The sequence below is a fragment of the Gymnodraco acuticeps genome, unplaced genomic scaffold (assembly GCF_902827175.1).
Source record: "Gymnodraco acuticeps unplaced genomic scaffold, fGymAcu1.1, whole genome shotgun sequence".
Lineage (NCBI taxonomy): Eukaryota > Metazoa > Chordata > Actinopteri > Perciformes > Bathydraconidae > Gymnodraco > Gymnodraco acuticeps.
Window position 1 is genome coordinate 110,813 of NW_022992100.1, and position 17,158 is coordinate 127,970.

The 17,158-nt window shown below is 43.2% G+C and overlaps 1 protein-coding gene across 1 annotated transcript; it reads left to right on the plus strand.

The window, feature by feature from the left end:
- Positions 1-4,325: 4,325 nt before the first annotated feature.
- On the plus strand, positions 4,326-8,537 carry rap2c (RAP2C, member of RAS oncogene family). The gene is made up of 3 exons (XM_034202956.1): positions 4,326-5,053; positions 6,246-6,531; positions 7,304-8,537. The coding sequence occupies exons 1-2, from the start codon at positions 4,781-4,783 to the stop codon at positions 6,522-6,524; spliced, it is 552 nt and encodes a 183-aa protein (XP_034058847.1). The 5' UTR covers positions 4,326-4,780; the 3' UTR covers positions 6,525-6,531; positions 7,304-8,537.
- The last annotated feature ends 8,621 nt before the right edge of the window (positions 8,538-17,158 follow it).

Consider the following 17,158-nt stretch of genomic DNA (forward strand, 5'->3'; position numbering starts at 1 on the left):
AGGCAATATACCTCTAGTGAGTGGCCCAGCCCTTCATATATTTGTCTGTATGTGGCCCTCGGTGATAAACGTTTGGACACCCCTGATCCAATCCCTCACCCGCCTCCCGCCATTAACACTAACTACGGTGTTCAATGGGGGAAACGTGGAGGCACCGCTCCCATTGGGTTGAGTGGATGATTTCTCCCCTTGAGTGAATAATATCGACCTGAAACACAACCTTAGCACCACTGAGTTACTTCAACTGTATCTTAAGTTCACGTTGAATTTGAACAAATGTGTCACTTAGAATAACAGTGTGCTTATCTGCTTTCTTTCCAAGTTAGATGAGAATAACTGCTCCCCAGATTGATAGCTATGAAGCTAGCAGTTTAGCATGAGAAAGTTTGAAATGCGTCATTTTCTGTACTGCCATTTCTTATCACTTATTTGTCGTTATAAAGACAAAGAAAAGACTTCCTCTCCAAGCTAACATTTGACAATTTATTGCTAGCTTGAACAGAGTTGGGTTCCCCCTTGTTTCAGTCGCTATGCTAAGCTAAGCAACCTTTCTCCTGGTTCAAGACTCTTATTTACCGCACAGACATGAGTTTGACATCAATCTTCTTATCTAAACCTCTTAGAGAAAGTAAATAACATATTTCCGAAAATTCTGAAGCTTCTATTGAAACATTACATTACATTGCATTGCATTTAGCTGACGCTTTTATCCAAAGCGACTCACAATAAGTACATTCAACCAGGAAGACACAAACTTGAAGAAAACAGAATCATATAAGTACATCAGGTTTCATAGAGCCAAACATTTCAAGTGCTACTCAACTGGCTGTAGATAAGCCAGTCCTTTATTAGTATATAAGTGCTCTGTTAGCAACCATTTATGTCCTTTAACCATACGGTGGATCAAACTAAAGGTAAACCACTTCTCTTCTACCCCTGTTCTTGAGTGTGTTGAACAGCTACATCTTCTCAAATCTTTGAAAATAAATAATTCTCTCCTACTCAATAATATGAATGATTTGAATGTCCAGACAATTTAGTTTGTCTAAATCTTAAAGTTGTTAAATACTAGCTTTGTCCAGCCGAACACATCCCCTCACATCAGTATGCCTTCACTCATCCAGCTGGAAAACAACAGAATACTTGATTAAGAAATCGTGCCTCTTGTTAATGCACAAGAGTGTGTTAAATGAATTATGGTGTGGCATGAGAACTCTCTGTTATTATCTCTTTCCCTTGTTCCAATGTTTCTATTATTCTATTTTAAGCCCTTTCTTTTTTCAGCCATGAATCATAACTCCTGAAAATGCTAAACGCTCTGATCATTGTGTCCAGTGAACAGATCTTTTAGCATGTGGATTGTTTATTTGGTCCTGAGAATTTTTTCTGTGGCCCGGGGCACACAGGGCCTTACTTCTTGATCGCTGTATAAAGATGTGATAGCTGTATGAGAGAGTGACATGTATTAATGGAAAGTTAAGCTTTTTTTTAACCCAACATTTAAAAAAAAAAAAAAAACAGCATGGAATAAAACTCATTTATACATAGTTAATACTTTGTGTAGACCAACAAAGAAAATATATAAGATTAATTAATTAAAATTAATATTCATTTGTATACAATGATGGAGTCATTGTTTATGTTAATTGTTGCTATGACAACAACATGGCTACCTTTCTATCATCCTTCTTGGGATTTTGTTTTTCACATTAATTGAAATAGCATACATCACTAACTTATTCAAAAAGGGAATGTCTAATTAGTTTGTCTTGTTATCGCAGCGTGATTAAATATTTTGTATGAAAACTTAAATCCTTGTAATATCCAAAGGTCCTTAGGGGAGATCAGGTGTTTATTTTGTTTTGTTCTTTTGACCTTAATTGTTTTTGTTCTTGTACATGGTGTTTTGAGGAATAAGAATGGACTTTTAAAGCAGACACCTATCTGTCAGGAAGGTAAAGAGGCTTTTGGATTCATTGAAAGATCTTTATCTTTTTCAGTAAAAATCAAACTTGTCAGCGATGCTCATGTTCACCTCCTCCTCAGAGTGTGTGTGGAGGCCGAGCGGAGCGAGCTCCGCTGTTTCAGTTTCAGATAGGAAGTGGTTCAGAGGTCTCTTTGTGCCCAGCTGTGCTGGGTGATGTCGATCCTTTCTGAGGTGTATACGAATGTGTGATGTTCACCTTGTTTGCACTTATGTACATAACTGTGTCAAAATACTCCAAATTTATTTTGAATAAATATAGAAAAAAATAGTTGATTAAAAATCAAATCAATGTATTGTTATGAGTATGTCTATAATTGTATTATTGTATAAAAAGATTGCTCTGAGGGATCTTTACTTTTATTCGTATCAATATTTTTGTTTGCTAGAGCCTTGTTTTCTGCCAAGCATGACATTGCCTAGCTCTAAACCACAAATGATTTGCTTTAAAAAAAGCTTTTTTTCAGTCCTTTTATTGTATTATCTGAACCTGATAACAAACAAGAGGATAAATAATCAGTCTGAGATTTAAAAAAAAAGGAGGAAAAAAGGACTAACTTAGTAGTTAAATGCTCATCATAAATACATGGATGCAGATGCACACATGAAGCTCAGCGTAGCTCCACCTGCAGGCTGGAAAGCAGCAGGAAGGAAAGAGGAGCAGAAATCAAATCAGTTGAATTTGTCATAGGGTTTTGATTTCACTTTACTTTGATCTTTCTTATTCTTTGCACTCTTGTTGTCAATAACTTAAACAACAACAAATCTGACTTCTCCTCAGGCTTTCAGTCAAAATGGCAAACAACCTGGTTTTCCAATGTGATTCGTGCAGCAGTACGCAGCTCTGCTCCTGCAGGTTTGCACGTGATGGATTGACTCATCCTGTTCACAGAGTGGACTCAACATACTGTGGGTTGACATTTACACAAACAAGTGAATAAGAATGTGACTTTGTTTTGAATTGATTTATTGTTGTCATTATTTGTAATACAATTCAGTTGTAATTGTGCCTTTATCATAAAAAATGTATATTACTTTCTTTTTACTCTGCATTTCAATTGACTTAAAACAGCACATGTATTGAGTGTGTGTAAAGCTTGTCCCTTTATTTAAAATCCTTTGTTGGAGAGTCGTTATTAAATTGAGGACAGTCTCAGACTGAATGGCAATCCGTGGGAGGCGATGGGGGCCAAAGACTGTTCAGGACTAAGCCATATGAAAAACTCTCCCTGACACTCTAGGACCGACTTGAACGTGACCGCTGTTTCTTCGTCATCTATCTTTTCACTCGGTTTTCTGCTTGTGGTGCTTGTACGTGCTGCTGTGCTACATGCCAATTTATTTTGCAGTGTATAGCTATTAAGAGTAAGTTACTGTGCCTATGATGAGTTCTGCTATTTCTGTTTGACCTTTAATAAAACACATCATTGTGATCCTCTTGGAGTGCTTTTTAATGTTCTTCCTCTTTTTGTGTGCAAACGAGCTGTTATGAATATTATTTTTACCTGAATGGCTCTAGTATGTCATAATACATAGTTACACCTTCTAGAATGGTATCAGGTTCATATGAGACCAAATCAAATGGCTTGTTTTAAACCAAATCATTTTGTAAGCATCATGTGCTGAGAAGAGACCAAAAGAAACAGAAATATGAATCATAAAAACCTTAAAAAGTGTATTTCATACATAGAATTTAGTAACTTAATAACAGGTTAATAATCAGTGTTTCACTGGACTGGTTCAAAGTTTCAAATGTGTTGCACCTGTGACCACACCCTGCCATTAGGTAGAGTACTGACACACAACTCTAAATCAGTGTAGCAATATGACAGAAGATTATCCACTGGAGAAACCACACCCTTGATGTTCTGCTTTTAAAAATAACGTTACTACAGTTGCTGACAGGACAATGTAACAATATGTCAAATATGAGTGCTGGAAGTAACCCGATTCGTGGATAAGGTGGAGAATTGTGTATTGAAAAATGGTTGTGAAATTCAAACGAGTGATAAATGATTAAGTGAGATGATATGATAATACTCTATGCTTTACATTAATCATTCGCAACACATAATGGTTATTTATAAATAAGGAAGTGGCCTAAATCTTCTTCCAAGGATGAAAGATTATACAAATATAGTTTAAATAAATGGATGTGATGATAATGCTTACAAATGTATAATGCAAGAAATGACATGTGCGTTGATTGAAAAATAAGATGATGACTTCAAAGTCAAACTGAAGTTGGTGTCTTGCAGAGTCTGTAAATGTATTATTAACAGCACTGAGGGTCAATTTAGAGAAGAGGCTTTTATTTTGAAAACAATAAAACCGGAAGTCATATTGTCGTTAGCGGAAACCCGACCGTTAGCTTCAGGAAATCAGTTGGTGGAAAAAAGCTTTCCTTTCTGTGACCAACGCTCCGCAGCACTGAGTCAAACAAACACAGGAACAGCGATAACCCGTCGTCCATGGACCCTCGGAGTGTAGCTCTAAACCCGCGGTGTGTCCGTCGATAGCTCGCCCCGGTGCCGAGGCTCCGGGCCGGGACCAGAACCAGGCCCGGACGGACATCACCCGGCGGGCTGCTGTGAGCAGGGATCGATATGCCGTGTGCAGGGGAAGAGTAATGTTTGTCACCGTGACTTTCTGTCTGTAGATAGTCATGTAAAGGGGGAGGAGTTTTTTAAAAAATATTTCGCTTGTTCGATCTCTAAAAGGCCTGATAAATGTTTCTGAAGCTAGTATAGCGGTGTAGCTAAGTCGTTAGCTGCTACGTTAGCATCCTCCGCCCCGATGAAAGAGTACAAGGTGGTCGTGCTGGGCAGCGGCGGCGTCGGCAAGTCCGCACTGACCGTCCAGTTTGTCACTGGCACCTTCATCGAGAAATACGACCCGACCATCGAGGACTTTTACCGCAAGGAGATCGAGGTGGACTCATCTCCCTCCGTGCTGGAGATCCTGGACACGGCGGGGACGGAGCAGTTCGCCTCCATGAGAGATCTGTACATAAAGAACGGGCAGGGGTTCATCCTGGTGTACAGCCTGGTCAACCAGCAGTCTTTCCAGGTACCCCCTGTCATCAAACACACATTACCTGCTCATAGTTATGTACTTCATCACAGCATCCCATGTATACACTGTGCATGGGGTGTGATGCATACTACCCAAATGCAGTGTCTTGCACCATCTGAAGGTTTATTATGTATTATTCAAAGAGGGAAGTAAAATACAATCTATACATCAATTTAAAAGCAAGTGTTGCTGAAGTGATCTTGGCTAAGGATCTTTTGATTAATTGACATCCTTACTACATATGTCTATGCTGTGCTTTGGTATGTGGTGTATTGCATCAGTAGTTGAAGTATTCAGGTATATTATTGAAGTAAAGGTAGCCATTCTACACTGTAAACATACTCTGTTACAAGTCAAAGTCGTTACAAGTCGTACTCAGGCAATAGTTCAAAATCAATTCTTATCAACATGTAGTTAACAAAAGTATACTATAATACAAAATGGCCCATATCAGATATATCGTTTTGGTGCATTCATATGTTTAATGTTGCAGCCTGTACATGTGGGTTTAATTGAGTTATTCTATATTCTTATTTCCAGCTTTAGCAACAAATCTCATCATTTATTTGTTGGTATACTTTGTACCTCAGAATGCGTCTTTGAAGGCCTTTGAGAAACATACAAAGAAACACCCAAGTGTTTGACATTTACATGTGAAAGTAATTAACTAGGTAACAGCTTAATGCTACCTAGCTTGCAAAACAGGTTCTGATTTAACATGCATGCACTAAAGAAGGAAACGTCTCGGCCTCATGGTAACCAAAACTGTTCCAACAAGTTTAACAGAAAACTCAGAAACTCAAAGGTCTCATAAAGACAGCAATACTTGTCTAATGATGTTGTTATACAAGAAGATATTGCATATCAAAAGCTGTGCCATGTTTCTGTACCAAATACTAGTTTTGAAAAGCTAGCCCATTATACCTTAGAAAGATCATGTTTAAAACCTATACCAATTATTCTTTAAGCATTTGAACATAGTCTTTTATAACTTTTTACAGCAGCCCTGTCCCTGTGTGTTCATTGTTGACGTCGGCTTTTTGACTGTACCTAATTCCCTCTCTTTTCCATTGTGAAACTGAACATTGCAAATATGCTAAGAGCCAGTTAGCTGATGTTTCAGTTCTGTAAACCGTTCGAAGTTTCCCGTGGAACCACCCTTAAACTCTCGCTCTTCATCTTTCAGGACATCAGACCTATGCGAGACCAAATAGTGCGAGTGAAGCGCTTTGAGAAGGTGCCGTTGATCCTGGTCGGAAACAAAGTGGACCTGGAATCTGAGCGCGAGGTGGCGGGGGCAGATGGACGCGCTCTGGCTCAGGAGTGGGGCTGCCCTTTTATCGAAACTTCTGCCAAGAGCAAGACTATGGTGGACGAGCTGTTCGCAGAGATTGTCCGACAGATGAATTATTCCACACTGCCGGAGAAGCAGGAGCAGTGCTGCACAGCCTGTGTGGTGCAGTGAGAAAGAGGTAACGGCAGCGCCATTCCTATCTTTTCTTGAGCTGTTGCGTTCATGTTTGGGCTGTCCCAAAGAGCACAGTTGGCCGAGCAGTCATTTTCCAAGATGTGATGAAATGTCCCTGCGGTGTCTGTGTAAAATGCTTCACAAGCTGAGGAGAAATGTGACAAATGGATGACTGTGTGGCGTCTCGGTGCTGTGTGAGGGAGAGGAGAGGTTGGAAGTGAGAAGGATGAGTGGGTGGTGCAGCTCTGGCAAACCGTTGGTTTAGCTTGTTATCATAAGATCGCAGAAAGTATGCGGCGTGAAGAACACAACTGTATGAGCGGCTCGGGCTGAGAGACTAATGAAGCACACAGCCGGAGAAAGAGGAAAATGTGACATCCTGAAAAATAAGTTGTGTTCCAAAACAGGAAGTTCACTCTGATTCTGTGAGAGATGCTGCCTGTGTTACCATACATAGTCACGTTTGAGCTTTTTAAAGATGTTGTTTTAAGGGCTGCATTTTAACAAATATTCCTTTCATCTATCATTTCCTCGATTAACTACTTGGTCTTTAAAAAGTCCCAAAAAAGTGGAAAATGTTTATCAAAGTCCATCGTGATGTTTGCAAATGTCTTTTGGACTGTTATGTCAGTCCAAAACCCATAGAGCGGTTTAATATATAATTAAACCGAAAAAAGAAGGACATTTCATAGTAAAATAAGCATTTTCTACTATTAAGATACCTATTGAAACATTAGTTGTATAAATAAGCTGTTTTGTGTCTCTTTTCTTTCTAGATGCATCACCTGTCTGGATCATCATAAGGATTTTGATTAACCATGAACCTGGGGACAAACTAACAGGAACTCACCGCTGTGGTAGAGTTTCTGTTCAATGTGGTTTCTGACTGCTTATCACAGAGCATCTGACAGGAAAGACGTCGGTCCTATTTTTGATATCATAACTGTTAGAAGACGTTTCTGCTGCAACCTTAACGGCCTTTGCTGCGACCCAGGATGGAGTCAGTCAGACGGACTTGTTACGAGCGGCCATCTGTGAATTTCAGTCTTTTATTATTTCTCCTTTTTTAGTCGGAAGTATACCTGAAATAATAAGCAGAAGGGTCTGTGAGGTTGCAGCTTCTTTTTAAAGCTGCTTTAATCACTATTATATACTTTATTATTACTTGTATTATGTCTCAAATTTGGAATTCGACAAAGTATTTCATAATATCGAAACATTTAAACTTTTAAGCATGCATACTTCGACAAGGCCGCTGCCCGGGTATGCTGCTCGCTTTGTTTTGAAAGTCTTCTCTAAAATAGTTCTTCTAACTGACGCAGACTGCAGCGGCGTGCACAATGAGTTCTATGGCTTCAGGAAACAGGATGTACGACTTTGTGGATTAAACATGTTTCATCAAGAGTTTACGGTTGTATTATCAAAGTAGCCTGAGGTAGCAAAACTCATCTGAACACATGCATGCTCAAAATTGAAAAATGTTCTACTAGATCAACTGGAAGTGATAGGAAGAGCCATTTGACTGTTTTTAGCCTGAATTCTGTCAAAGTCTCTACAAGGCAAGAATCGCGTGGACGCAGGTCTTCCATTGAGTAGTCTCTGTGGGAGAATGATTTTGGAACGACCAAAGGAAGCTCACAGTGCATATTTGTGTTTGACTATATGGCGTGTGTTGCTTTTAATCCAGGAGACGCTGATTTCTTGTCATCAAATAACTCAGTGTGGTTTGATAAAAGTTCTTAATCAGATTTAACTTTGTATTTTTCTTTATCTTATAGTAACCTATTTATTTAAGACTAAAGACATTGGTAGCCAGTTTTTAACTTTTAATTTTATACTAGTTTTTGCTTTTTGTGACTTCAGGATACATGGTACATCGTTTTGTTTTTAAAGCTGAGGATTTAACAGAGCCTTAAATCATTTCTGTCGCACCCTGGTCTCATGTTTCTTTTTTTCTTCTCAAAGATATAAAAAGCTGTTGTCATTTGGTAATAAACATGCTGGCCTTTCTGCTGTTGTCCCTTGGCACAGTTACAGTATTATCTCTGTTCAAAACATTCATACATCATCTTTTTTTCATCCCTAAACGTGACTGTAAATGAATAACAATGGGGCTCCAGTACATGAAGTTAAACAGTAGGGCTGCTTGATTATGGCAAAAATCATAATCTCGATTATTTCGGTCAATAATTGTAATTGCGATTATTCATTGACTTTGCAAACATCCAATAAAAAACATTTGAACAGTATGTTTTTAACAGTTGATTACCCTGAACTTTAAGTATAATTCAACTGAAAAACCCCAACAAAAAAAAAAGTAATAATAATAAAAAAAAATCGTTTTATTTCGATTTCGTTGTTTTCGTAATCGTTAGAAGCCATAATCGTAATTAAAATACGATTAATTGAGCAGCCCTATTAAACACTAGGGTTATTGTATTGTGATAGCAACATTCACATGGTCCCAACACACCCCGTTATTTTTAAGGTTACATTTCTTTCTTGTGATTTTTATGACTTTAACTTATAAGCAATCATTATAGACGTGTTGGTTGCAGATATAACACGTGTTGTTGATTGGTTTACTTGTACAGGCTAGGTCTGCACACTGAGGCAAAATGTAAAATATATAATAACTTGAAATGTCGCAATAATGAAAGTACAGTTTTTTAACTGCTAACTCGGTTTGAATTAAGACGATCACTGGTCTAAACAGGTCTCTTGTTGCAATGCCCAAAGATACATATTTTCCACTCCTTGCACAGGATGTTTTGAGATTGATTTTAGAATATCTCTTGCACATATTTAATATTTCAAAAATACTATTAGCAGTCTTGAGGGATCAATTATAACAAAGACAAATATATTGTGCAGCCCTGGACATTTCGAGGAAATTGAAATTAGGAGTGACATTTCTTTCACATATGATGTTATATCTTTTTGGACATATCTGACAATGAGAAAACTAATACAAAACTTTTTCTGAGGCTACATCCTCTGAAAATACCAGTTCTCACAAACACTTTCCACTTCCCTGTTGCTCTGTGTGTTTTTATGCACCAGTGGAGTTGGAGTGTGTTTGCAAGTTTTTTTTCTTGCTTTTGCTGCTGCAGTTTCCACATCCCACAGAGCGTGAAGCTCGCTCTTCTTCCTCTCGCTCTGCGGTGGTTAGGTAGAGCTGCTGCTGGTGGTGGCGCTGTGGAGGAGCTGCTGCTGGTGGAGCTGCTGGTGGAGCTGCTGTTGGAGCTGCTGGTGGAGCTGCTGGTGGAGCTGCTGGTGGAGCTGCTGGTGGAGCTGCTGGTGGAGCTGCTGGTGGAGCTGCTGGTGGAGCTGCTGGTGCTCTGTGAGCCCGAGCATCCCTCAGGGTCACCACAGATCCTCAAAGCTTATTGTGGGGGAAACATGAAAACGTTTGAGAGCATGTCCCTGCTTGTTTTTTCTTTCATTGCAGAACGAGAGGACTTAAACAAAAACAACTGTGCCTCTGGGCTGTCAGCTGCAACAAAACAAACTCACCTTACACAAATAACTGAGGTTACCTAACCCCCGAAACACACCAGGAGCGTCTGCGTCGCGTTACGGCCGCGCCGCGGCGGTCGTAACGGAGCGTCCACACAGCAGCGTGCGTTGACGCTTGGAGGTGGGCGTATCTGAAGCTTGGGGATTTTTTGCGAGCAACACGACCAACAACCAATCACATGAATCTCCCGCCCCCGACATACAAAGCAATAGCAATGTTAAAACGAAGTAAACTGGATATAAAATCCCCAAACAGGCGAAAACCTACCAGTTTCACCCACTGTCTCTGCCTCCTCCCTCCATGCCTCGCTCCTCCGGTTTGTATCCCGGTAGATGAACAGAGACTGATCATACAGCACCGGGTGATTCACTACCGCTACAATGAATTTTCCCTAAATTTTTTTGAATATGAGGAAATTACCTGCGTAGTCTCTCCCAGCATACACGCGGTTTGATTGGCTAGCGATTGTACTGGCAGATTTGAATACACGGGATTTCATTGGCTGACGCCTCCGTCGAGGCGTCAAAAGTTGAACATTGCTCAACTTTTGACGCCAGCTACGCCAGCAACGCTCCACGTCGCTTCCCAAAATGCAGTTCGGCTAAAAGTGACGTCACCCCATTCAAAGTGAATGGGCAGAAGCGTTGGAAGCTTCAACGCACGCCGCTGTGTGGACGGGCCGTAAGGATCGCGGCCAGTCAATGGGTGCTATTACACCACACGCGCCGCGTTACGGCTCGCGTCCCAGAAGCGGCTCGGCGCAGCGCTTCTCTAAAATTAGGATGAATCCTATTTTTGCCGCGGCGCAGCCGTAACGGTACGTCCACACAGCAGCTTTTCAAAAATCTTGAAAATCTTGGAGCTGGGCGTGTCTGAAAGCTTGGGGATTTCGCGACCAACAACCAATCACATGAATCTCCCGCCCCCGACATACAAAGCAAAAAACCCCGGTTCTTCTCCACTATTTCTTTTAACATTTTGAACATTTATGAGATTAATGTCTATGGTGTGATTTTATGCTACATTCCATGCTGGCTAATGATACTGTCTATGCTTGATAGCAACGAAGTAAACTAGCAACGAAGTAAACTGGATATAAAATCCCCAAACAAGCGAAAACCTACCAGTTTCACCCACTGCCTCTGCCACCTCCCTCCATGCCTCGCTCCTCCGGTTTGTATCCCGGTAAGTAAATAGGGACTGGTCATAAAGAACCGGGTGATTTGCTACCGCAATAACTAACTTCTCCTCCATTTTTGTGGAATATAGAAATGAACTGCGGGTCTGGTTCTCCCAGCTTGCACGCGGTTCGATTGGCTAGCGCTTGAACTGTCAGATTTGCATAAACGGATCTGATTGGCTGTCGCTTCCAGCTCAGCCTCAAAAGTTGAACATTGTTCAACTTTGGAATCCTGAACATCCTGGAAATCCTGGAAATCTTCGCCTCGCCCCCCCACAATGCAGTTCGGCGACAAGCGAGGGAAAGTGACGTCATCCCCATTCAAAGTCAATGGGCGGAGACGCGCTGGAAGCGGTGGACAAATCGCCAAAAGCTGCTGTGTGGACGGGCCGTAAGGTAAACTCCTCCTCCCATCCCCCCGTAGTCTTTCAAGTAGGAGAATACATGCCAGCGTTCTCCTCCGGTTTACAGGCACTGTAAATGATATATATATATATATAGAATAATTATGATGATGAATGCATATTTTTTTACCACTAAAATACAGCAACACATCTTTGATTCATGTCGTTTATAACTGGAATATTACAATTATTATTAACTGTGTCTGTAGTCTACAACACAACAAAATAGGAAATAACAACAATAAACACGATTTAAACAGACACAAACATAAACCATTTAACTACGTATAGCCTACTTACTTGTAGAAGTACAAATGTCCAGGAAATATTCCAAAATCAACAACAACTGCGAGGCTGCACACACGACGCTCCGCTTCCGCAACGTTTTGAAACGCGTCTGGTGTGTGTTGTCGCAGGACTCAGGAGGAGGTCGCAGCGTGGCACAGCCGCAACGTAACGCGGCGCAGACGCTCCTGGTGTGTTTTGGGGGTAACTGTGTAACCCAGCTTCTATGAGTATTGGCGCAGCCCTCTGGCTATCGCTATTGGGTTTACCCTTCTGCGCCCCCGCGCAGTACTGAAAACACTTGTAGTCCACGCCCACCCGCTAGGTGGGCCCCACCCTCGGGCCTCCTTCCGGTATAAATAGGGAGGTTGCCCGGCGATCTGCTCCCATACAATATAACTTTTCTTCAGCTATTCGTAGAGCCAGTGGGGCCCAGCGCTTAGAGGGCTGCGCCAATACTCATAGAAGCTGGGTTACAGTTAGGTAACCTCAGTTCTATTTCGTATATGGCTTCGCCCTCTAAGGCTATCGCTATTGGGTTAAGGGCGAAGCATGATGTAGTCTGCGCCCCACTGGGTCCATCCAGCACTAGAAGCACAGACATACCTGCTTAATAACACCCCCCTGCCTGTTGTGCCATGCGTAATGGCACATCCCCGTCCCTGGAGCAAACATACCTGTTTTCCTGACGGGGTGAAGGCTGGGAACAATACATACCGGCCGCTGTGAGAAAGTAGAGACGAAGGTCCCACCTTGTCCTGCGATCATAGAGGGGGAACAGCCGCTCTCTCCGTGTCAGCCAGGTAGGAGAGCTCTCAGCTGGATCCCTGACGTCACTCACTCTGACCAGGCACTCCCTACGAAGTGTGTCAGAGGAAGGGGAACGTCCCTCTCCTACGAGGGGAAAAAGGGCCGCTCTCTGTGTGCCGCGAGGTAGGAGAGAGGCGCACAGCTGGATCCCTGACGTCACTCACTCTGACAGGACACCCAGTACAGGGCGTGTCAGAGAGGAAAGGGAGACATCCCTCAAATACAATTGAATAAATGAACAGGGGGAAGACCAAGATGCAGCCGTGCAAATATCTTCCACTGACATTCCTCCGCGCAACACCGAGGAGGAGGAATTTCCTCTGGTTGAGTGCGCTTTGATATTCTCCGGGGGCTCCACCCCAGAGGAGACATATGCCTGTGACACAGCCAGTGTGACAGCCGTTGTGTAGACAGAGGTTGCCCGATCGAGCGCTCTCTGTAGTGCACAAACAGGCGCTGAGAACGGCGCAATGCCGCCGTGCGCGCCACATAGCAGACAGCGCGCGCACATGGCAGAGGAGTCCTTCCTCCGACCTGTGAGGAGGGGGGAAGAAGCCAGCCAGGGTGATCACTCTTGACCTAAAAGAGTTGTGATGACCTTATAGGCATGAAGCCGGGTTAGGGCGTAAAACAGCTGAACTGCATCTCCATGGATCCGGAGACATGACGGAGCCACCGGGAGAGCAGACAGATCACCCTTTCCTCTGATCGAGCCAAAAGCAGTACTACTTTGGCTGAATACAGTTAAGGGGAACCTTATCAGGTTCAAATGGGGTTTGTCTTTAGTGCGCGTAACACCAAAGCCAAATCCCACTGAGGCGCCAGTGTGCGTGACACCGGTCTGAGTCTCCATACTCCTCGCATAGCACGGCTGCTGCATTCTGCGAGCCCCTCGGTTAAATTCGCCGGAAATAACACTGTTCCTGGGATAACGGGAGTGTTTATTGCATCCCATGGAACTGCTGGGGGGAGAGGCTTCTCTGTGATGTGCCGTAATGGTCGTCATGGTGACGTGCCACGCCCTCGCCGCTGCTACCCGTGAAGCAAAAAAGCTGCGAGGGAGTTTCCACACGCTGCATTCCACTCTGTCTCTCATCATGAGGCGCGTACACGCCCAGAGGATGAGAGGTGTGTGTATGCTGTCCTCACGAGGCGTTATAACAGTGCTCGTGGATTTATTATGACCGTGTGTAAGGCATATCTGGGACAGAGGAATGCCTCGAGCTCTGCAGTTTATAAACCAATAGGTTAAAACAGCAGGCTTCTGCAGTGAATGAAGCACCTCTGGAGACTCCCCCTGTGGGGGAGACCCAGGGGGATCCCCCCGTGACCAGCTGACGCTAATGCCGAGCAGCTGCGTTACGGAGAGGGCTGTGTGGTTTGTGACACGCCGGAGGAGAGCTGTCAGTTTCTCACTCGCTGCCAGAGAGCGCTCTGCTGCTGGCTGAGTTTTTAATTCCACTCCAGATAACGTTTGTCTGAGAGGGAAGGGAACAGCTCTTCTTCCAACTTGTTATGAAACCCAGGCTTTGATGCGATACGAGATGTACCGTCTGTAAAGCGACTTCCTCCCTGGAGCGAGCCAGCAACTAGCAGGTCGTCCAAAGGAAACCACCCTCTCATCCCTCCTCTGTGTAGCGGCTCCAGCCTTCTCTACACAAAAATGGGAGGAGCCAGGAAATATCCAAACGGCAGACGATTGTCTGGTCTGATATTTCCTGAAATGAGAAACCGCAGGAATTTCCTGTGTTTCGGGATGATGGGTACGTGGAAGTATATGCATCCTTCAGGTGGAAGTGAACCAGTCGTCCTGGTGAACACATTCCAGCCCCTGTTTGATCGTCAGCATGTGGAATACTGACAGATCGAGGATGTCTCATTGCCCCAGTCTTTTTCGGGATTAGAAAAATAACGGGAGTGAAAACCCCTGATTTTCCTCCCTTTGAGGAACCCTGGAAATATCCTCTTTCAACAGGAGTTCCAGCAGCTCGGATTTGGAGCGCAAGACATAGCTTCTGGGAGGACAGGAGTGTTTCCTGTATCCAGTGCTTGAATTGGAATGGAAAAGGTGCCAGTACTCTAAAATCAGCAACTTTTTCAAGTCAATTTTATATATACAGCCCACAAACAAGAATTTGGCTACTATAATGCTGGTGGGTTTGTCGCTTTACTACTGTATATTTTAGAAAGGTTCACTGTACTTAACATTTTTTATGATAGGCAGCGGATATGGCTAAAGCTCAGTAAGGTCAATATTAACTGAAAATATAGCAATCAAAGTCTAGATCTTCTGCTGAAGACACATGAAGCAGAGACCTTTCAGGTGAGAGCCCCTCTGGTGGTGTTCAACATTAATGACAAGGAAACAAAGCTCTGGTCAGAAGCATTTTTTATAAAAAGCTTTAACAAAATTAAGTATTTCTGTACATTTTGAATGCAATCTAACTTTCCAACTCAGAAAACGAAAAACGAAAAAGTGCCAAAAGTCTTCTCACATGGCTGAGCTGCTTTGCAATATACTTCACCACTGAAGAATACAAATATGTATAAAGTAAACTATGATGCAATCTAACTTTCCAACTCAGAAAAATGATAAAGAGCATGAACAAAGAACATGTAAAAACAAATGCAAAATTTGCACAATCTAAAATGAGAAACTGTAACTGCAAGTAACAAAGTCTGAGCCATGGTAAAGAGTTACATTGAACACCAAGCTGATCAGATAACTCCCTGGTTGGTCTGAAGTCCTTCTATCTCCAGGATCTGTACAAATCGGCACATTATGCCAAAAGTCTTCTCACTGGGTGAGCTGCTTTGCAATATACTTCACATTGTTAGAAAAGGCTCCAGAAGGCCTTGGGGACATCAGTATCAGGGGCTGGAGCTGGACAGGCTCTTTCATCAGCACTTCTCCTTCCCTTTGCCAGCCAGGACCTCACATACTGTTCCGGATTGAACTGTCCTAGTGATGGTCCATTACATTTAATGAAAACCAGGCTGGACAGTCGGCTGACAGAGAGAGCATTCCTTTTTGCAGTAAGGATATCGTTCATGCAGCTGAATGCCCGCTCACACTCACTAGTGGAGACAGCGATGGTTCGGACTGCTTTCAGTAGAGGCTCCATGGCAGCAGGTGTACGGGATGCCCTGGTTTCCTTGTATTCGCGAAAGCCCTGAACAGTCTCTCTTCTGTCCACTTTCAGCACTTCGCACAAACGTAGCACCTCTACGTCCCCATACTGTACGTCTAACTCCTCTTCAGGCCAACTTCCAGGATGGATAACTTTCATGTCCTGGATTAGCTGATTGTCCCGGGCCTCCCGGCCATGTAATGGGATTTCTCTTGTGCTGACATGAGAGGAGGTTGTGGAAGTCATTCTGTGTCTCAGATTCTCTACCATACTGCGGAAAAACTGACCTGCATGAATCTGTACAAGCCTGCCATTCTCACGCAGGGCAACACCCTTGAAGGACTTCTCAGCTAGAGCTGTATGAACTGTAGTCATGTGTGGGCCAGGCATGGTGACCATGGATTCAAAAACTCGTATTTCTCGAGTTAAGAGCCTATCTGCTGTAGGCAGTGTCATCTCTCTTTTTTGGAGTTGCCGAGAGAGGTCGCTGAGCTCTGTGAGCGCATCGTACATCAGTCCCAGATTGCTGACAAACGTTGCAGATGTGAGCACATCATCCAGGCCCTTGTACTTTGCTCTGTCTCTGGAATCCCTGCTCGTGTCGTTTGCAGCATTTGTGAAGTGATCATGAAGCACTCGGTAGTTTTCCCAGACTGCTCTGACGCTCCTTTCACTTGAAGCCACCCAGCGGATGGACAAAACACGCCCTATCACCAGGAGACGCTGTCCGACTGCTTGCGCACACTGCGCTAACTGCCTCTGATTTTTGGGGGAGGCATGGAACAAGGAATAGAGTTTGTCAAAAAAGATCTGGAAATGATTGAGCCCTGAGACCTCCTTGACCACATCCCCAACTGCCAGCTCTAGACGATGATTGGAGCAGTGCCACACAAACAGGCTTGGGAATTTACTACACAACTGGGTAGCAATGCCTGTTCTCTTCCCTAGCATGACTTTAGCCCCATCACATGCAAAAGAAATGAAACACTGACCTAAAAAGTCCTCGTTAAAATCTCTTCCAAGACACTCCATTAACGCCTTTGTGATGTCATCAGCCGTTGTTCCATCCAACTCGATCAGCTCCCAAAAAAACGTTTCGGGCTCAGCATCAGCTAATGCTGAGCGTAGACACACAACAAGCACCGTTTTACCACTAATAGTGGTAGATTCATCGACCAAAACACAGAGTTTTCTTTGGTTTTCTGTAATGTCTTTTGCCATTTTTTTCTTCAGCTCATGAGCTATGTGGTCGATGATTTCGCCACAGGTTTTATTGGAGTGCAAAACCCTGCCCACGTTCA